Source organism: Carassius carassius, chromosome 39 (genome assembly GCF_963082965.1).
Source record: "Carassius carassius chromosome 39, fCarCar2.1, whole genome shotgun sequence".
Classification (NCBI taxonomy): Eukaryota; Metazoa; Chordata; class Actinopteri; order Cypriniformes; family Cyprinidae; genus Carassius; species Carassius carassius.
Genome location: NC_081793.1, coordinates 14,306,435 through 14,329,538, shown reverse-complemented (window position 1 = coordinate 14,329,538; position 23,104 = coordinate 14,306,435). Strand labels below are relative to the sequence as shown.

Below are 23,104 nucleotides of genomic sequence, written 5' to 3'. Positions count from 1 at the left end.
TCTCGGTGAGCCAGTCGTGCTTGGAGTTTGGGCCTAATGACTCAAGGGTCATACTCAAACCTAGGCACGGTTATGTGCCGAAATCCCTCAACACGCCGTTTCGGGCTCAGGTTGTTGCCCTGTCTGCCCTGTCGGTGTCTGGAGAGGATGGAGACTCGAGTCTTCTTTGCCCTGTTAGGGCATTAAGAGCTTATGTGTCTCGCTCCGCTGTCTTTAGACAGACTGAGCAGCTGTTTGTCTCATTCAGTGGACGTTCCAAGGGAATGGCTGTTTCGAGACAGACTCTATCCAGATGGATAGTTGACGCCATAGCATTAGCTTATGCTTCCAGGGGCCTTCAGTGCCCGCTGGGCGTCAGAGCACACTCCACAAGGGGCGTCGCCTCATCGTGGGCGTGGTCTACGGGGATCTCCTTGCAGGATATATGTATGGCGGCAGGTTAGGCCTCGTCGTCTACATTTATCAGGTTCTATAACCTGGAGGTTCCTGCCTTGCAGGCAAGGCTGCCGTCGGTATAGTCGAATCAGGGCCCTGATTGGAACTCTGAGATCGCGAGCATTATGCGCTGCCGACTGTTATATGGGCAGTATTGCGTAAGACCCGCATTGCCACATTGGTCAGGCCTTGCCTCGACTGTGTGATGTCATATTGCCGCATCTACGGGTGCTGCTAGATATGGGACGGAGGGCTCCCCCCCTCTCCTGTCCTGGACTCTCTGTGAGTCCCTCGGGTGACTGTGCACTGTAAATCCTGGGCGTTCTTTCAGGTTTATTGGTGTGTGATCCCTGCGCGCACGGCGTTTTACATGGGGTTCCCGTAGCGTCTTAGCTAAGACGCAGTACGAGAAAATTCTCGTAAGAGAACGTACTCGGTTACTAATGGAACCTCGGTTCTCTCTAGAAGAGGGAACGAGTACTTCGTTCTCTGCCGTGCGTACGATTCACTCTGGTTCGCTTCGGCGATGAAATAAATCAGGTGAGTCAGCCTTTTCGAGCTCCTTTTATAGGGTTGGGCCACACCCGTTTCGGCGGGAAATGGCATGAAGGGCGCGAAGCCATTCAAAATTAAATTCAAAATTAAGGATAATTTTTTGCTTCAGTATTTCGTGAAAAAAAACTTCCCGTAGCGTCTTAGCTAAGACACAGTACTTGTTCCCTCTGCTAGAGAGAACCGAGGTTACGTTAGTAACCGAGTACGTTTGGACTCCTTTTGCCTGAATTACTGCAGCAATGCGGCGTGGCATGTAGTCGATCAGTCTGTGGCACTGCTCGGGTATTATGAGAGCCCTGGTTGCTCTGATAGTGGCCTTCAGCTCTTCTGCATTGTTGGGTCTGGCATATCGCATCTTCCTCTTCACAATACCCCATAGATTTTCTATGGGGTTGGTTAAGGTCAGGCGAGTTTGCTGGCCAATTAAGAACAGGGATACCATGGTCTTTAAACCAGGTACTGGTAGCTTTGGCACTGTGTGCAGGTGCCAAGTCCTGTTGGAAAATGAAATCTGCATCTCCATAAAGTTGGTCAACAGCAGGAAGCATGAAGTGCTCTAAAACTTCCTGGTATACAGCTGCGTTGACCTTGGACCTCAGAAAACACAGTGGACCAACACCAGCAGATGACATGGCACCCCAAATCACTGACTGTGGAAACTTTACACTGGACCTCAAGCAACGTGGATTGTGTGCCTCTTCTCTCTTCCTCCAGATTCTGGGACCCTGATTTCCAAAGGAAATGCAAAATGTACTTTCATCAGAGAACATAACTTTGGACAACTCCGCAGCAATCCAGTTCTTTTTGTCTTTAGATGCTTCTGATGCTGTCTGTTGTTGTGGCTTGACACAAGGAATGCGACAGCTGAAACCCATGTCTTGCATACGTCTGTGCGTAGTGGTTCTTGAAGCACTGACTGCAGCTGCAGTCCACTCTTTGTCAATCTCCCCCACATTTTTGAATGGATTTGGTTTCACAATCCTCTCCAAAGTGCGGTTATCCCTATTGCTTGTACAATTTTTTTCTACCACATCTTTTCCTTACCTATTAATGTGCTTGGATACAGAGCTCTGTGAACAGCCAGCCTCTTTTGCAATGACCTTTTGTGTCTTGCCCTCCTTGTGCAAGGTATCAGTGGTCATCTTTTGGACAACTGTCAAGTCAGCAGTCTTCCTCATGATTGTGTAGCCTACAGAACTAGACTGAGAGACCATTTAAAGGCCTTTGCGGTTTTTTTGAGTTAATTAACTGAAAAGAGTGTGAAACCAGGTGTCTTCAATATTGAACCTTTTTACAGTATTCTAATTTTCTGAGATACTGAATTTGGGATTTTCCTTAGTTGTCAGTTATAATCATCAAAATTAAAATAAATAAATATTTGAAATGTATCAGTCTGTGTGTAATGAATGAATATAATATACAAGTTTCACTTTTTGAATGGAATTAGTGAAATAAACCTTTTGATGATATTCTAATTATATGACCAGCACCTGTATACATGTGTATTCAAAAGTGGTAGACTGTTTTAGTGGGATGCTCAGTCAATATAGCCTCATTTTTCTTTACTGAAATAAAAAAGCAGTAAAAATACACAACCATTTTGATAAAATAATCTGATTTAATAAATGTGTTTCAAAAAAGAGAGAAGAAAAAAACACTACAAAAAGCAAGTGAGTGAGGCAGTGACAAAGATGGTTAGCATTGCATGAACAAATTCTTTTAGATTCTATACATAAACACCTTAGTTCAGTCAATCAGTTAATATCAATTTACTACCAACAGTCAGATTACAGTGCTTGTTTTCATTAAGACTTAGTCTCTCTAACAACAGATTTCAATTTGTCTTGCATCAAACCAGCTTTGACTGATCTAAAGATATTAAAGGAAAAGCTGACTTTGCTTGGCCTGTTTAAAAAAAGAAAAAGTCTGTAGTATACACAGAAATATACCTGGACTGATTTAACAGTCATTTTACAAACCCTGAGCTAAAGCGGTCTACTTTAACTTATACAGGAGCAAAGAACATAAGGACACTTTCTGTTTTTAAAGTGAATTAATCAACAACAACAAAAAACTTCAAGGCTTCTAGAATACATACAATTAATGTATGGTATTACGTTAGTGTATAAAATATACAGCTTTGGGGGGGCTGCATTCTGTACAGGCTTGAATGGTAAACAGACACTTTCCCTTTACAAAAAAAAAAAAATTATGTCACGATCCAAGTAAGTTATTTTGAGTGTGGGAAGACAAAGGTGGTGAAACCATGTTCTATCAAAAAAAGAAAAGAAAAGAACCTAGGGTCTCTCTCTCTCTCTCTCTCTCTCTCTCTCTCTCTCTACATACATACATACATACATACATACATACATACACACATACACACATACACACATACACACATACACACATACATATATATAAAAGCAGACTAATCAAGCCCATAAACAACCCCTAACTAGATCAGAAGAGCTCTTTGAATTAAAGATTTAAAGCCCTGAGTTCTCACACTTTCTTTTATTAAAACTTTATCAAAACCAGGTGTTAAGCCTATGGAATACAGGAGTGTTAACAGTTCCATTATACGAATAGATGCGCTGATAAGCATACAGTAAACATGTCAAATGACAGCATTTTGGTGAATAACTGAGGACCATTCCTTAACATATTTGATAAGGCTAAAAGATTAAAGAGGTTGCTTTTATATCAAATCTGTATATAACTTATTATATAAAAGAAAATTAAAGTTGCATAATTATCCCATCTACTTTTCTTCAACCACAATATGTATTGAACCACTTGTACTTTGTATTATATAAAGTAAAAACCTAATTAAAATGGAATGTTCTTAAAGACCAATCGGTGCCTTTCATTGTAAGATTAGCTGTTTAAGGTTGTCATGCAAGATGGTGTCTTTGACATCACGGAAGACGAGTCGAATGTTCTCGGTGTTAATGGCAGTGGTGAAGTGATGGTAAAGGGGCTTCTCCTGCGGTTCACGGCGCTTGTTATGGAAGCAATCAACCAGGAACTTCTGCACATCCGGCAGATTATGGGGATCTCCTGTGAACTCGGGGAAGTAGTCCTTGATGTTTACATTCTTAACTTTTTCTTCAAGCAAGTCTGTCTTATTGAGGAAGAGAATGATGGAGACTTTGGCGAAGGCGCAGTTGTTGACGATAGTCTCGAAGATACTAAGCGACTCTGTGAGCCGGTTGGTCTGACGGTCTTCCATGAGCACCTGATCGTATTCGCTGGATGAGACTAAGAAGAGAATGGAGGTCACAGAGTTAAAGCACTCAAACCACCGCTTGCGCTCTGACCGCTGCCCTCCCACATCCACCATCTTGAAAGGAACACTCCTGATCTCAAAGTCATACTCATGGATACCCTTGGTGGGCTTTCGTGCCAGAAGTATATCCTGTTGGCTGGGCAAGTAGTCCTGCAGATTAAATGGAAACAAAAATCAATCCGACCGGCATAATACTATAAAACCCTGAAACATTTATTAAAAATGAGTGTATTTATTATTTATTTATTAAAAATTGCATGTATTAGAGATGGGCGATATGCCTGTAGACACAAACTAATAAATTTGTGAATTCTGTCACTATCACAGTTATGCTCACATCACAGTCACAGTAAATTTACATGTGTTTAAGACTTGCCAGTTTAAATGTTGAAGCCATTTTAAATTGTTCAAAGCCCAAAAATGAGAACTCAATTAGGTATTTGCATGCTGTCTGAGTGACTGTTTCTGAGCCCATAACACCAAATTGCACACTCAGAAACCATCACACGAATACCAAATTGAGTTTTCTTCTGCAGCCTATTGTGCTTAAATAGTCAAATACTCAGAAAGGTTCGTCTTGGCTAGTATTCACGCATTTAAGTGAACATGAACAGTTGGGGTTGGGGAATTTGTTTTTTTTAATTCATGTGTCAATATACCGGATTCATGCATTAAGTCTTAAAGTGACAGCAGCCTAGTATTCTGTTGTTAACTAATAATGTAAAGGCTGATTTATACCTTTGAGTTGGACCTACGCCGTAGCCTACGCATAGACGTACTCCCTTATGCCTTAGCCTGACATGCACCTCTCCAAAAATCTAACAGCCCATCAATTCTACGTGGACCAAAAGCACTGTGATTGGTCCGCTAGAATCCCTCCCTCCGTATGTTCTTGAGTTTTGTGTCTTTATGTGCTCTTTTTAATATATTTTAATGTTACACCTTCTTATAAAAAAATTAAACAAAGCAAAGAACAATTGACTTATCATTTTTCAGGGACAAACAATGTTGATCTGCCGTGGTACAAGTCCTTGTGGATATGGAAAGAATGCCATCTCTTGTTCCATTGTGGTCTCCTTTTGTAGTTTTAAATAATGATTTGATATTATTTGCCGCGTCACGGCTATAATGCTTCTCCGTCGAGCTGCTGCTTCTTCAGCTTTTGTCATGGTACTGCAGGTTACACCAGCAACATGTCCGTGGACACTGCAGACTAGCAGTTTGCATGTGTACTGCACATCGACACGAACAACAACGCAGAAAAATAAATGAAAACTGACGCATAGCCTACGGTGTAAAGGCTACAGCGTAAAGGCTACGGCGTAGGTCCGACGCAGAAGTATAAATCAGCCTTTAGAAGCGGTGTTTCCGGGTCCAACTCGCTTCACTTGAGAATACTACCTCAGCAGCTGTTTATGAGCATTTGATTATTCATATTAAACATGCAAGTTAAATGTTTTCAAACTTACGATGCAGACTACAGTCTCCATGCTCACAGTGTCCCAAACACATTATTTTTATATTTATTTATATTTTCATTGTCTGGCTATATGGGATTTCGGTATGGAGTTAAAGGTTAGGATTATATTTTTTTGGTAGTATTATAATCACACTGTGAGTGTATATTAGCACCTTTTGTTGTTTTCTCATGGTATCTGATAAAGTGTTTGGACACGGAAGCGGTGACACGTGAATTCAGACTTAAGCGGATATCTGCTGCTGCTTGGGTCATTAAGGTTAATCAAAACAAAAAATAAAAATTACCTCATACAGAGGGTATAGAATGTACAGAGGGTATAGAAAATAATCACCCTCCTTTGAAATAATCACATTTTGTAGCTTTTCACACTGTATAATTATTTTAATTCAGCTGTATTACCTTATAACATCGAAGTGAAAGATAAATCACCAACAACAACAAAAATTATAATAATAACATAAAAATCACTTGACTCAAAAAGGATCACCCCCTTGTGTCAGTATTTCGTTGAACCACCATTTGCTTTAATTGCAGCCTTTAGTCTGTTGGTATATGTCTCTTACTTTGCACATCTAGACTTTGCAATATTTGCCCACTCTTCTTAGCAGAACTGCTCAAGTTCAGTTCAGAGTTGCTGTAGGTCTCTTGGTTGCCTCTCTGACCAGTTTCCTCCTGGGTCTTTTATCCAGTTTGGACTGACGTTCTGATCTAGGGAGGGTATGTGCTGTACCAAATACCTTCCACTTCTTAATAATAGACTTCACTGTGCTTCTAGGCATTGATAAAGCCTTTTTAGTATCCATCTCCTGACTTATGCCTGTCCACAACTTTATCCCGGAGATCTTTTGACAGAACATTGCCACCCATAGTTGATTGTTTGCTTCAGTTGCACTACCAAGGACTGAAATGCTCCAAGCTAATTAAAATGACTACAGCTGATCACAGTTGAAAGTCAAATGGCTTTGTGTGCCATGGAGAAGGTGATTCGCTACAGTTGTTTGAGTTTACAAGTAATTTTTAGGAGGGTGTGAACCTTTTCCCAACTCTGTGATTGTTTTTTTTTTTTTTCTGAATGTGGCTATTTTAAAGGTGGTTTAAAAGGTTTGATTATTTTTTAACTGTAGGTAGGTAGGTAGGTAAGTAGGTATGTATATATATATATATATCTATATATAGATATATATATATATATCTATATATATATATATATATAGATATATATATATATATATATATGTTTTTTTTTTTTTTTGTAGAATGTAATTTCTCAATGTGATCAGATTTGTCATGTTGCGCACCCCTAACTTGTATTAATGGTACAATGCAATAAATCGGTACAAGTAAAATCCACTATATCAGCCAAGCTAATGTCAGTGCATACAAAACTCTATTGATAGCCTTTTTAATGGATAACAAACAAACAAAAAAACTAGCTTTCTTCCTGTGAATTTAAAGTCTCATTTCATTTCAGAAATTCTGTGTACATCTTTTTTGGGGTCATTAAGTTGTACCATGTACAAACAGGTATAATACCAGCTACCTTGTGCTCTAGATACCAGTACTGAACACAACATTAACTTTTATAAAAAAATAAAACAATGTTACCAATTGTCCAAGTTTATCCACATTGTCCAGGAAATACTTCACAGATTCACCCTAAAAAGATGTAAAGAAAGCACACAATCATAATTAGGTCTCCAATATGTTAGCTTTGGTGCAGAAGGTGCAACTTTGAATCTGTCTTCTGCGGTCTCCCAATTTCCCTGTTTTATGCATTTTCTGTTACATTATACAATCCTGTCCAAAAAAAAAAAAAAAAGATAATAATAATTGATATTAGTTATTAATTATATCTCGCTCTCTTTTACACACACACACACACAGTAGAACATAACTATACAATATTTTCCACCAGATTTGCTGGTCCAAGGTTATGATATACTACAGGTTACTCATTCATAAATATGTTTACCTAACACAAAATCAGTCAAATGAGGCTCTGCTGTGTTGGCCTCTTATTGGCTTGCTTTGTGGGGAATGCATATCAGCATGGGCGTAGGTTTAGGGGGGGACGCTAGGTACTAGTCCCTATCAATATTTTGAGATTACAAATTTGTCCCCACCAATATTTAGCAAGCTCATTTGTACTGCTATTTGGATCTTTGCACTGCTATTTGGATCGATTCTAACGGCCAGGACGACGACAGTACATGAAACGCCGTAATTTGATTGGCGGCGGGGTATCTGACAGGCTACACGCGTGGGCCGGGACTACTTTTGTGCTTGCACTAGCAGCGAGCGGGTGGTGGTGTGTGTGTGCGCATGTTGACGACGCCGACGGTAAGTTACCAGGGCTGACTCTCTGCCACATACAAAGGCCAGAGTAAAAACATTTTAATATTCCGTTTTTTTTGCCCCTTTTTGTAATTTGGACATGCCACCCAAGAAGAAAAAAGGGGACATAAGAAGCTTTTTCATAAAGCAGAGTCAGAGTGTAAGTAGGCAAAATAACTAGCTAGCCACATAAATAAACTAGCAGTATTGACTGACTAGGCTTTCAAATGAAGATTCTACTGTGGAAAATAGTATTAACTGGTGATAGTATGTGTTACCCAGGATGATAGAATGCTACGTTAGCAAGTAACTGCTGAGACCAAACCTGAGACCAAAGCAAAGCTGAGACCAAACCTACGCCCATGCATATCAGCCTTAAGTAGAGAAAGTGACTTGGTCACCAAAAATGAATGTTTATCACTAAATAAATACGGATAAACATGTTAATCACACTTTGTACAACAATGGAGATTTTAGTTGGAAAATGTGAGCTAAATCCTAATCTCAGTCACAAGGGTTCTACCCCTGAACATGCATAATCTTATCTTCATAACTGAAATGCAAACTATACTCACGTACAGAGAGAATGCCCTCATTGTCATGAGTCACTTCATTTGTGTTTTCAACTCATACCTGTGCATAACTCTCAGGTTACAAAAATTGCCCATGCTACGCTCAAAACATTTGATTTCTTGAGCATAATCACATTACATTCTAAATATAGAAGCACCATGATTAGAGCCTTGACATGAGTAATTATGCAAGTACACTGTGCTTATCTCTCATGATTCATAATACCAAGCTGTTTAACAACAGATCAACATTCTTTCAAGTTTACAGCCCTACAAAATGAAAAACTGTGAGTGTATTCTATATCCAAAACTTTACTTCACAGGGACTAAGAACAACTGAAATGATCAGTTCATGATGTACAATAGTTCATAATAAATATAAATGATGAGCAATCATTTAATATTTACCAGCTGAAACTCTCTCCGTCTGTCGTAGGCATTCTGAACACCACTGTCTTGCCACAGGGCACGGATGGAGGGCAGGTAGTTGAGGAAGACTTTGGTCTCCACCATCCCTTTGGCCATAATGGATGAGCGGGTGTCAAAGGCCATCATTGTCTCCCCATGAACCTGATTCTCAGGATCTCCCCAAGGGATGTTCAGCTTCTCACGGGCATCCACCAGCACTCGGACACCTTAACAGACCATTAGAGATATTGACATGTGTGACCCTGGACCACAAAACCAGTCTTAAGTGTCCTTTTTTCGAAATTGAGATTTATACATCATCTGAAAGCTGAATAAATAATAGGGCTGCACGATTAATCGCATGAGATGTTCATGAGTGTCTAGTAAAGCTGGTTCTGTGATTAGTACTAAACATCCATAATCTGCTTTCAAATGGAGAGGCACCTAATATACAGAGCGATAGTTCACTGACAAGCTACGCAATATCACGTTCATAACCAAATGAGATACATCTGCGATTATGAACGCGATATTGTGTAGCTTGTCAGTGAATTAAGTGCCGCTCCATTTGACGCAGGTGATGGATGTTTAGTACTAATCACAGAACCAGCTTTACTAAAGAGACATGCATGACAATTGCATGCGATTACTCGTGCAGCCCTAATAAAAAAGCTTTCCACTGATGCATTTATAGGACAATATTTGGCCGAGATACAACTGGAATCTGAGGGTGCAAAAAAAAAAAAAAAAAACCTAAATACTGAGAAAATCACCTTTGAAGATGTCCAAATGAATTCTTAGCAATGCATATTACTAATCAAAAATTAAGTTTTGATATATTAACAGTAGGAAATTTTAAAAATATCTTCATGGAACATGATCTTTACTTAATACCCTAATGATTTTTGGCATGACAGAAAAGTAGATAATTTTGACCCATACAATGTATTTTTGGCTGTTGCTACAAATTTACCCCAGTGACTTAAGACCAGGGTGGTCCAGGGTCATATATTGCATTTATCAGGTTACTATAAAAGAAAAAAAGAAAATTAAATGCCATTTTTTTTACTATGCACTCTCAGACCATGTCATTTTGTCAACATCATACCTGCCAACCTTGAAGAAATTTTATGAGTACTACATGAGTACTACTCATTTTTATGATCTCTGCTGAATAAAGTGCTTCATTCTTTTTTTTCTGAGGAAATCCAATTCTCAAATACTCAACCAAATCACATTTTGGGGTGAATTATATCTTATTCCTCTCATCGCGAAGCAAACAGTAAAATAAAAACTTTATTTAACATTAGAATCTGAATAGGGCGTTCAGCGCGGGGGCGTGGTCACAATAGAAGAAAAACGGACATCGCGTTGTTTTGATTAGGGCTGCAACTAACGATTATTTTGATAATCGATTAATCTGTTGATTATTTTTACGATTAATCGATTAATCGGTTTATGTACTTATATTTTAGTTTTTCCCATTTTTTCCCCAAGTAAATAATTAATAAATGGTCTTTATCCTTCAGCATAGATTTTTAAGAGATTTTAACCATTTTGCACTGTCATATCCTTATCACAAATATACCTGGAGTTGTTTTATTGTGTTAGTAATCCTTTGTCAAACTCTTCTGCAATCAAAACACTGACCCATACTCTAGCAAATTTCACAAGGAGATTTCAAATAATGTTTTCACCATGGCAGTCCTTAGAGCTCCTAAAGTAGTTTAACATCCCGAACAAAGCTTATTAAGCAATCTTTTTCAGAACATATTTTCACGAAGAATAAGTATAAAACAGAATAAAATTGCAGTGCATTGTATTTTATTATTTACTGGGAAACAGCTTTATAGCTTTTGCTGTGAAATTGTAAACAATCCTTCGAATAAAGTGCCAATGGCATGAAACCTGAATGGAACTCACAATTTAAAGTAAAATCCATCAGAAGGTTGTCCAGAAAAAAAAAAAAATCGGACACACACAAAAAACCTGCTGTGTGTAAAAAAGCAGTGAATACTTAGAAAAAAAAGTGCATTTCAAATATCTTTAAACATTTATTGCTCTCATTCAGTCACAATTAGGCTGCACGACTGAATTTTGAACTGGTAAATGACAAACTGATCACAGAACATGTTTGTAAAGCTTTAAATGTTAACTGTTAAAAAGCAATGTTATCAGCTTTTACGACTAAACATTTGCAAACATGTACTGGAGAATCTGCACAAATAAAAGTCTTAGGAGCCGTTCACAAATCGCGCCTAAAAACGCGTGGAAAACGCTAGGCGCACCGCTTTCTCCTTCTGTCCAAAGCGCTCGGGCAGAAGCGCCCCTGAGGCGTCTGCCTTTGCTAAGCAACCATGACGTGCTCTCTCCTTGAAGACGCGGAAATTTCAGCAAAGGATAAATGGATTTGCAGCTCAAAAAAATCGCTTGCAGTAGCTCTGCTACTAAATTTATTTCAAAATGGAAATCCATATACAACTATGATCAGCTGTTCCTTTCATCTTGACTGAGCTTTTAACGTTGTTACGGGAAAGAATGAAGCTGATTGGTTAGTTCTTGTCACATGACCCGCGGTGCGCTTGCGGCATTCTGAAAAGTTGAAATGTTTTTAACTCGATGCGGTGCGGTGTTGGAAATAACAAACTTGAGCGCGCAAAAGACGCGATATGTGAACGTCCCCTTAAACAGTTCAGTAGTGCAGAGTTTACAGGTTACTCTTCTTTTTTGAAGGCTCAAAGTAAAGTACTCCCAGCTCCCACATCACGCTGAATGCTGCAGAGACGCTGTTTTGGGAAGCACGTGACATAAAACAAGGCCAGCTATTGGCTATTCGCTACTTCTCCTGCTGTACTGGCTGAGTAAAACCTCCGGTGGCTCATTACTGCCACACTTTGGTCACCGCAGATTTGAAATATGCACGAAATGAGCCGCTTACGGCAAATAAAAGTTATTTAGCAACGAATCGATGACTAAATTAGTTGAAAACTATTTTAATAATCGATTTTAATCGATTAAATGGATTCGTTGTTTCAGCTCTAGTTTTGATATGGATTACTTTATCACAGAATATTTGTTTTCGGCGGCACTTGTTTAGTTTAAAAGTAGACATGTCAAGCTTTCTATAGATATCTCTTCTCATGTCTCTTCGTTAAGTATTCACGGAGTTACAGTTTATTGTAATGACATGTTTGTAAATGAAGATCCGCGCAGACAGGCTGCAGACAGCACACCTTGTTTGTTATCTTTATTTTATTAGTGCACAAAGTTTTGTTGTTATTATGTCTGTATACAAATAAAAGTAGACCCTTTACAGATTAGATTTTGCTCTTATCTGTACGATCAAAACCGAAAGTGTAATTTAAGTTCTTTTCGGGGTTATCAGGGGAAAATGACTCATAACGCGTATACCGACTCGAGGGTTGAACAGAACAATTCAAAACGAAAGAAAACAGACTGCTCTCTGCTTATGTAACGTTAAGCTGTATGAAATGTGCATTTCTGACGCGTTCACTACTGCGAAGATCGCGAGACAGCATTGTCAACTTTATCTTTGCAGTCGACACGACATTGATACAGAAAACACTTGTTTATTAATAATTATATTCATAAAATATTCATAATCATTACTTTTGCCGGTTCTTTGTGACAGCTTTTAAATGCGTTGTTGGCAGCGCCACCCTTACATGTCAGCCTAACGTACATGAACGCGTGAACTGAGCTCGTCACAGCTGGACTGCTTGTTATGATGTCAAGGTCACTTTTAATATTCATAAATTCAATTAGGCTAAACATAGCCTAACTGTTACCTTTATTTTACGTTAATCAGCACCTGGCCTGTCTAAAACCTTCTAGATTTCAAGCCATTCCACCACTTTTCTAACTGCCAACTGAAGCCGCTTGTCCACCAGGGTCGGATCAATTTTTGTTCCGACGCGACGCCTGTGACGTTTTCGCTGCTTGGGGGCGGAATTTGTGGGCTGGAAGTTTTGGAGGGAAAAATACATTTTTAGCATTTACTTATCATTTTGCAATGGATCGACGACGAAGACTCGCTATCAGGAACCGGGTGGTCAGCATTGCGGTGTTGTACCTGCGTTGGAAGAGGGGGAGACGGCAGTTCTGGGTCCATCCCATCCTGCAACTTTAAATACAACCCGAATTCCGGAAAAGTTGGGACGTTTTTAAAATTTTAATAAAATGAAAACTAAAAGACTTTCAAATCACATGAGCCAATATTTTATTCACAATAGAACATAGATAACATAGCAAATGTTTAAACTGAGAAAGTTTACAATTTTATGCACAAAATGAGCTCATTTCAATTTTGATTTCTGCTACAGGTCTCAAAATAGTTGGGACGGGGCATGTTTACCATGGTGTAGCATCTCCTTTTCTTTTCAAAACAGTTTGAAGACGTCTGGGCATTGAGGCTATGAGTTGCTGAAGTTTTGCTGTTGGAATTTGGTCCCATTCTTGCCTTATATAGATTTCCAGCTGCTGAAGAGTTCGTGGTCGTCTTTGACGTATTTTTCGTTTAATGATGCGCCAAATGTTCTCTATAGGTGAAAGATCTGGACTGCAGGCAGGCCAGGTTAGCACCCGGACTCTTCTACGACGAAGCCATGCTGTTGTTATAGCTGCAGTATGTGGTTTTGCATTGTCCTGCTGAAATAAACAAGGCCTTCCCTGAAATAGACGTTGTTTGGAGGGAAGCATATGTTGCTCTAAAACCTTTATATACCTTTCAGCATTCACAGAGCCTTCCAAAACATGCAAGCTCCCCATACCGTATGCACTTATGCACCCCCATACCATCAGAGATGCTAGCTTTTGAACTGAACGCTGATAACATGCTGGAAGGTCTCCCTCCTCTTTAGCCCGGAGGACATGGCGTCCGTGATTTCCAACAAGAATGTCAAATTTGGACTCGTCTGACCATAAAACACTATTCCACTTTGAAATAGTCCATTTTAAATGAGCCTTGGCCCATAGGACACGACGGCGCTTCTGGACCATGTTCACATATGGCTTCCTTTTTGCATGATAGAGCTTTAGTTGGCATCTGCTGATGGCACGGCGGATTGTGTTTACCGACAGTGGTTTCTGAAAGTATTCCTGGGCCCATTTAGTAATGTCATTGACACAATCATGCCGATGAGTGATGCAGTGTCGTCTGAGAGCCGGAAGACCACGGGCATCCAATAAAGGTCTCCGGCCTTGTCCCTTACGCACAGAGATTTCTCCAGTTTCTCTGAATCTTTTGATGATGTTATGCACTGTAGATGATGAGATTTGCAAAGCCTTTGCAATTTGACGTTGAGGAACATTGTTTTTAAAGTTTTCCACAATTTTTTTACGCAGTCTTTCACAGATTGGAGAGCCTCTGCCCATCTTTACTTCTGAGAGACTCTGCTTCTCTAAGACAAAGCTTTTATAGTTAATCATGTTACAGACCTGATATCAATTAACTTAATCACTATATGTTCTCCCAGCTGAATCTTTTCAAAACTGCTTGCTTTTTTAGCCATTTGTTGCCCCCGTGCCAACTTTTTTGAGACCTGTAGCAGGCATTAAATTTTAAATGAGCTAATTAAGTGGATAAAAGTGTAAAATTTCTCAGTTTAAACATTTGCTATGTTATCTATGTTCTATTGTGAATAAAATATTGGCTCATGTGATTTGAAATTCCTTTAGTTTTCATTTTATTAAAATTTAAAAAACGTCCCAACTTTTCCGGAATTCGGGTTGTATGAAACCATAGCAACGGCCATACACAAATTCTCGCCGCCGAGTTTCCATTGGCTGCTGCCCCGCGTTTTGACGCTCTCATTTGCATAAAGTATCCACCGAGATACTTTTTTGACGCGCTGCTGTTGACCAAATCGACGCGACGCGACCCATCATGCTTTGCGGGGCGTTTTTGCTGCCTGACGTAGTTCCATAGGAAATGAATGGGCTTTGATGTCACGTCAGAAATCGAGACGCTGGTGGACAAGCGGCTTGAGCTTGTGGGTAAGAGGGGCAGGTGGGCGGGGGGTTAACATGCACCGCTCTGATTGGCCGACAGCTTTTCACTGTGGATCAGCGGCAGAATCAGCGTCATAGATTGCAGAAACTGAAATCGGCTACAGTGAGTTCTGTAACTACAATTATACAGTATACAAAACGTTATTATAAAGTATAATAAATATAATATATTATATAAAGTGACTATACTAATATGCATGTCAATTAAAGCACCCAAAATAGTGAATATTTTTCCTCAATTTAAAATAATGGTATTAAAAAGTTATGTAATATGTTATGACTGAACTACAAACAGTAAACATCATACTTACAGTAATTCATTCATGTAAGTGAATATGATATAATACATATTAAATAAATGTTTGTATTTAATAGGGGCAAATGTATTTTGTCGAGCACTATTAAACAGGTTAATAACTTCCATCCTAAATTATGTAACGTTAGCCTCCTTTTTTCGTTTGTTAACCGTTGTGTCAGGTAACGTTATGTCTCAAGAAACAGTTGAGATAGATATATCAGAATAATGTCATAAAACAATCACTCATCCAGATGACTAACAGACAAAAGTAGGCGCTGTACTTTCTCTAGAGGCGCTAAGTTTTCTAAAAGTGTTATGTGAGACTTGAACATAGACTGTAAACGTTTTAGAAACAGTCGTGTCCGTTTTCTAAGTCTACGTGTTTTTTCTGAGCATGTATATTTGGTGTTCAACAAAGCCACCGTTTAAAACCACTGGCCTAGCACGCGTCGTCTATGGGCTGGGTGAGCAATCGAAAGTTTGCATTAGTTACGCGAAAGAAGTCGATAAAACACATTTACCTGCCGCGACAATAAAATAGAGATTTCACTGAGTGTTCCTTTTTAATAATGAACGTGTCTCTTTCGATTTCAGTCTACTGGTGTGATACCTTTGATAACATTGCTGTAGATTGTAGCCCGGAACTCTTCTTTGGCCCGCTGATCGAAGTCCTGCCCATGAATTATGCGCATTTGTTTGAGGAAAGTTGACTTGCCACTTTCGCCTGCTCCTAGCAGCAAGATCTTCACCAGTTTCTTCACAAAAGTCTTCTCTCGGCGCAGGCTTTTATCGATCTCCTTAGACTTTCTGATTTGGTCAATTTCGACGCTGGAGAGAAGACAATTGGGAATACAAACTATAGACCGGGAGGGCAGGAAATCCGCCATCTTTGTAGTAACGACTTCATGGATATATCACTGCCGCGCGAGGCGCGTTCACGTGTTCTTTACAAACAGGCGGATACCACGGGTGTGGTTTAATGTTTGGAAATGAATACAACACACTGACCACTATTTATTGTTTTATCATTTATATTTTATTGGGCTGGGTAATTCATATTAAGCATTACATTTTCATGTCCACGTCATGTCTTACTATATTCGATAAAATGTTTACTGAAACAGTAGGCTATTCTTTAAAAACGACTGACAGCATGGTAATTTTTTTTAATAATTTGGTTTGAGTAAATATTTTGCCAGTTCCTGGTTTTTATTATTATTATTATCTCTAATAATTCAATATATTTTTTACACAGCCTGTCAGTATAACTCCATCCTAATAATCTTTGTAATGTTCATTTAACTAACAAAAATAAGTTCCTCATATACAATTTTATTTTATTATTTTAATTATTACAGAGATAAACTGTCCTGCATAATATGAATGACCCAGCTGATCAAACAATTCAAGTGAACATTTTTAATGAGCAGATTTACCTTTTCCTCTAAGTAAAACTTTTTTGTACAATAATCACAAAACCAAATGTTTATTATACAGTAATGATAAATTCAGATCGAAAGCCCCTGGGGAAGTTTCATGTCAGCCTCGTGCCGTCGTGTGAAAAAGACGACACCAACGCCATCTAGCGTGTTACTGTAATCACTGCGCTCTGCATACAGGTTTACCTACAGTACATGAGCAGAGCTGTCAACTGACTGGCGCACACAGCTGTCGTCTTTGTGCGCATCAGTGATGATTTTTGATTAGACATAGCAAAAGAGATAGTACGATTACCTACCGAGCATTTCCCATTTCATTCTCTCGTCTATGACAGACTGTAGCGTTCTGACGCGAATAAGACCATAAGGAATGTCCGGGACCACGGGCAGCATTACGACCCGCGTATGGCATGCCTGAAGAAGGTGGATTGAGAGCATCATCCATAGCTCATCACCATCTGTGTTATTTACATTCTCGCGAAAGAGATACGAATAATGTTACATATGGTTTCTGTAATCGAACAAATAATCTTTCATGCCTTAAAATCCAATGATATTTTTGCTGGTCTTGCTGTATTTGAGCGCAGTAATGTAGGCCTAATTACTTTAATCCTCATTATTATAGGCTGTCAATTTAACTTTCAGTGGTGATTCCATCCATTCAGAATATTAAACCGTCTTGTATATGCAAAATAAATAAATATTGTCACCTGGACCAGAAACTAATTATTTTAAGAGTATGCGAACACGGTCCTTGTTTTAGTCCCAGAGGAACTTAAAAAGGAACTTCAATTAAATCAATTTAAATTGCGTGACATTGTTATTTTTGCTTGTTTGAATCTAATGTAATTTATTGTCCGGATTTTTTTTGTCACATCCTAGATTTTGTTCTTTTGTTTTCCAAGTAATTTAATTGTATTATTAAGTAGTGCTGACCCCCCCCCCCCCCCCCCCAAAAAAAAATTTAACCACACTCAAATAAATAATTAAATAAATAAAATAAATTTATTAAAAATTATACTATAAATTTCATTATAAATCATATTATATTCTAAATATAAAATGTACAGTGCCTTTCATAACTAACTTCATAAATTCATAACCCTTCATTTTTTTCACGTTTTGTTCTGTTTGCAGCCTTATATGTTAAACTGCTTTAAATTTTAATTTCTTCCACATCAGTTTACACTCCAAACATACATTTTAACAACTTTGCAAATTTCTTAAAAATAAAAAAAACTTAAATGATTTCATTGCATAAGTAATCATACCCTTATCTTGGACAGTTGAAATTTACCTCAGGAGCATATTGCTTATATATGTTACAACACTTCGAGTGATGTTAACCTTTGGCAAATTCATTTAAATATGTAAGTTTTGGAAAGGCACACATGTCTTAATAATAGGTCTAACAGCTAATAATGCATATCAGAGCAAAAACCAAGCCCAGAGGTCAAAATAACAGCTCAGAAACAGGTTTGCATCAAGCCACACATCTGGAAAAGAGTTCAGTAAAGCGTTCTGCTTCATTGAAGGGTCACAGAAGCATGTAGTCTCTGTTGCCCTTAATGGAAAAAGTTTGAAACAACCAGGACTCTTCATTGAGCTGGCCTTCTGGCCAAAAGAGCAATTGATGGAGAAGGGCTTTGGTCTGAGTGGCGACCTAGAACCTGTTGGTCACTCTATTTGAGCTCCATGATCATATGTGGAGAAAGGAGAAATCTACAGAAGGACATCCATCACTGCAATTTAGAATTTGCACAAAAAAAGGCGCCTAAAGGACCCCTAGACTATGAGAAACAAAATTCCTCAATTCTAAGCATCAGGTTTGAAGGAAACCAGCTCTGCTCATCACCTGCACAAGTAGCATCCCAAAAGTAAAGTGTGTTGGTAGCAGCCTCATGCTGTGGGGCTTTTTTTTCAGCGGTGTTATAAGTGTTAATTGTGTATTAGCAGCTTAATCTCAGATAAGGTCCCTGTGTGCTAATGGTATTAGTCTAGCTTTGCCATCAGCCTTTCATATAATGCAGTCCCTCTTTTATCACTATGATACTTCAAACTGTATGCTTCCACTAGAAAGCAGTGTGTTCCACTAGAATATGTTTTATTAGTGCATTACTTTGCTCTTTGCCAATGCACAGATAGTAATGACCCAATTACTCGGCCAAGAGCTTTCTGTGATCCAGACCAGGATGCAGCATCAGTTCACAAACAGCCTTCAAAAGCCAGAGACCCTGACAAAGCAAGAAAAACTTCAAACAGCTGAGTCAGAAATCAATCACTGAGTATATTTCAAAGAGGTCAGTTACAGCCCCTTCCAGAGGCGTCGTGCCCATTCAGATTTCTGAGCCAAGTGGATTTTAAATGCAGCTTCCAAACGAAAAAAAAAAAAATTGCAGAATAATATTTTTTATATATTTGATACAATCACAGCGGTGTGATTAGATCGTTCAGTGCACAGCATCAGCTGCTAAATTCAAATCTGCGTTCGCTGGCTGGCGCTGAGCCAGAGACAGACGCGTTCGTACAACGCTTCATGATAACCAATCAGAAACTATTCTGTTGCGCTTATGGATGCAATGGCCAAAGAGAGACGTCCAGAAGAGTCATCACTGAAACGCGGTGTTTTGTTCACTTGCTCGCTGACTGAATTATTTAGCGAATTCTCTCATCAGAAACAACAAAAAGTGCAGATGTGCGTACGAATGTAAGTAAGATATTCGTTTCATAATGTAAAGTGCTTCAGTGATTTTAATGGGAGTTTTTGAGAGTGCCTGAACTCTGGCTAGACTGAATGAAAATGTTTTTTGATAATGTAAATGTTCTTTACTCTCTGTAAAATGAAAGTGTTAAAATAAGTATCTTACAATATTGTTATTAAAATTTACATTAAATGCAAATTCAGTCGTATTAAAAATATTTTATGGCATGATATGGCACTTAAGTAAAAAGTCAGGTTTTTATGTGTAGTTAATAGATTACACTACATTTCCATATATTGATCAAATAACAATCTATAAAGGTGCAAAACGCGTTTACCTACACATATTTGAGAAACGAGATATTTCCTGATATATTAAGCATGTTTGGAATTGTTTTGAATAAAAAGGAAAAAAAATAAATAAATAAATAAGCCTATATCAGTTATACAGTGCTTTCATAGAATGACTTATACCCCCCCCCCCCCCCCCCAAATGTGCCCCCTCAAAAATCATGAATGCATGACGCCCCTGGCCCCTTCTGACCATAAACTAACAGGGCTGACTTCACGGTGGAATAATTTAGTGAGATGTGCACATAGGATGCCACAAGGTATAAAAAAGAGCTCTTTTTTTGCATGCCAGGTGGAAAGCGTGGTGTTAGAGATGCAGGACCCCAAAAGTGGAGTGAAATCTCAGACCCAAAGGCTTGTAATCACCACCATCCCACATGCTATAACAGGTGAGATCATCAGATATAGCCGATATAGCAGATATTTTTTCATTAGCTGATAGTATTCCTCAAGAAGGAATATTTACAGGATTCAAGCTGATGAAAACTATGAGATGTAAGACACAGCGTTTTCAATTAAAGATAATAGGCTCACTTACTCAATTGTACTTATGTCTGTGGTTGGATTACTCCTCGTGTGGTTCATGCATTTAGAGTCTGCTTATGTGGGTCTGACACTGAAGAATCTATTGTCATGACAACCTCTTAGTAGCTGGTTGCAATGACTCTCTCCTCGAGCCGCATGGTTTCAGGGAGGAGAGCTCTTGTAATCTCCACCATTGGTCTTAATGCTGTCAGCCAGCTACATATGACATACGACTTATGATTAACTTAGATTTGTGATTGCTTAAACCTAATTGGAGTCTTGGATTATTCCCAGCCGTTTTGATATCATTTATATAGTGGAACGAGTCCTAAGGTTTTTATTTAAAAATTTATTGAAATGATCTGGTATGCTCCTCAGGCTTGCAGGCACTAATGAAGCCACTCAGATTCACCCCTGCAGAGATCTTCTCATAACTCTCCTATCACGAGAGTCTCAGCGGGACACACAGTGGTGTAACGAGTCAAAGTTCGATACATTATTGTAGGTCCTCTATGCCCCACCTCTCTCACACATGTCGTTTTCTACAAAGTCCCTCTTTCTGACAAGCGCAGTCTGCTCTGATTGGCCAACTGACCTAATAACAAAATATACTTACAGTAGCTGATTCAGAAGCGCCAGATTGTCGTAACAAAGTCAGAATGACCTCCTCTCCTAGGATCACGAAACAGTCATCCATAAAATGCATTGCTGTTCTGTTGTAAGTAATTTTAAAGATTCCTAAATGCATCCTCTTTCGGAAGGTTAAATAAAGTGCTTTTGCTTTCATCTAGATACACACAGCATCTCTCTGACATGGCTTCTTCAACACTAACTACAGTTTCTGAAACCATACTTTCTTTCTTCGTGTGAACATTTGGGCGGCATTACGCAAATATTTCCACATAGTGACATAGAAATGTGGGGGTGTGTTTTTTTTCTATGAGCCATTTTGGGGGTGTGGCAGAGTCTTAACTTTCATAAAGAATATCTCTTTGGAATCGAGACTTTAATCTTTGCAACTTTACAGATCTTCTTTATGCACCAAGAGCTTTTAACACTCCAAAGAGAAAGGAAAAATTTAAATCGCATCATATGACACCTTTAAATATGCTTTATGAATTTCTCACTTAAAAGCCTGCTAAATTAATAAATCTAAATTATAAATGTACAAATTATATATAAATTATGTACTAATTATTCTCTGCTTCCATTTTTACTCCAGTTCAGCATATTTATTTTGCGCATACTCCTCGCATACTGCCACTTTCATAAACATTTTTCGGAATAGTACTGGTTGAAAGTCTCTTCAAAGCCTGATCAACCAATAATTAAAGTGGTCTAATCTCTGTGGAAGGCTCGGGATCATGAAATAAAAAGCAAATGGGGTAAAAATGGGGTAAAACAAGCGTAAACACTGGCAGTGTTTTTATAAAGATGGAGGAACTTGATGAAATGTTTGCGATAAACAAATAAATAAAGCCCCTTTTGTGCGTTAAGCCCCCAAACATCACAAACACCGCTACAATGGGTCTATAAAAGTGAAGGCATGTCTCAACACATAAAACAGGCTATTTCCAATAAAGGTTCCAACATATGAGAAATACTTTTAACTAGAAGTTTATCAAGAAGAAACAGTTCAGATCTGTATAAAGTATATGTATAAACAGATATGCTTTAAAGGTGCTCTAAGTGATGTCACACATTTTTTAGGCCAAAACATTTTTTGTTACATCCAGCAAACATCCCCTCACTATCCGCTTGCTGCTTGTCCCCTGAACACACTGTAAAAAAACAGGGTCTCTCTAGACACCACGGGCTCCACAAACAACAAGAAAAACAAACTGGGCTCACCCGCACCACAAAACATAACAAACTGTTCCAGCCAATAACCGACAAGAAAGATTTGGGGGTGGGGTTTGGGGGGTTAGTGCACGGATGAGGAGGAGGGAGGGTCTAGCTAGCCTCCGTTTTGTTTGACAACAATTTGAACGTCAACAAGAAGTTACGACTCCCGGCATCGCTTAGAGCACCTTTAAGAAATATATTCTAGTGCTATGCAATTTAATGTTGGATGCTGTACTGTTGATTTGGGTCTTGCTTAGGTTCATTTAGTAACTTTCTCATTCTAAATGTTTAGAAGCCCGAGTTATGGGGACTATGATGGTGGCTTTCAGGTACATCTATCCAGTACAAGATCATAAGAGACTCATTCTTAAACCAGACACATCCCTGTATCGCTTTCAGGTAACTCTACCTTCTTTTTTCTTTTTCATTTTTACAGTTATTGATCAAATAAATGCAGCCTTGGTGAGCATACGAGAGTTCTTCCTTCCATATTCTTTCTACTAATCTTTTCCATTTCTACTTCCATACATTTCTTCTTCCAGACCCCATATTTTTGGCCTGCGCAGCAGTGGCCAGTGGAAGCCACAGACTATGGTGTGTAATCATCTTTCATTTTTCATGCATGCTGATAGGTTGTCATAGCAATAATTCACAATGAGGTTATCCATTATTCTTCTATCAGCTGTCTGAGATAAAGAACGTGATACAATGCTTTCATGTTGAGTCATATCACATCTTTAAGTTGGCTTTTACTGGCAAGGTCAGATGTGTGACGATTCGTGTACCAGAGAGACACGGGAGAGAGTAGATCCAATAGCAGATGTTTATTGTACAAGGGT

At 38.7% G+C, this 23,104-nt stretch overlaps 1 protein-coding gene and 1 pseudogene across 2 annotated transcripts; one reads left to right on the top strand and one right to left on the bottom strand.

Annotated features, from left to right (window-relative positions):
• Window positions 1-3,492: 3,492 nt before the first annotated feature.
• Window positions 3,493-16,338, bottom strand: LOC132121450 (guanine nucleotide-binding protein subunit alpha-13-like). 2 transcript variants are annotated; one of them, XM_059530843.1, is made up of 5 exons: window positions 16,015-16,338; window positions 9,077-9,303; window positions 7,368-7,418; window positions 3,870-4,432; window positions 3,493-3,834 (listed from the first exon to the last, which is right to left on the bottom strand). In XM_059530843.1, exons 1-5 carry the CDS (start codon window positions 16,289-16,291, stop codon window positions 3,819-3,821), a joined length of 1,134 nt encoding a protein of 377 aa, XP_059386826.1. In that variant the 5' UTR covers window positions 16,292-16,338; the 3' UTR covers window positions 3,493-3,818. The 2 variants fall into 2 exon arrangements, with proteins under 2 accessions (XP_059386826.1, XP_059386828.1); XM_059530845.1 differs by having other exon boundaries at window positions 3,493-4,432; window positions 16,015-16,337.
• A 174-nt stretch (window positions 16,339-16,512) lies between these two features.
• The window catches only part of LOC132120968 (regulator of G-protein signaling 9-like), a 35,272-nt pseudogene continuing 28,680 nt past the window's right edge, over window positions 16,513-23,104 (top strand).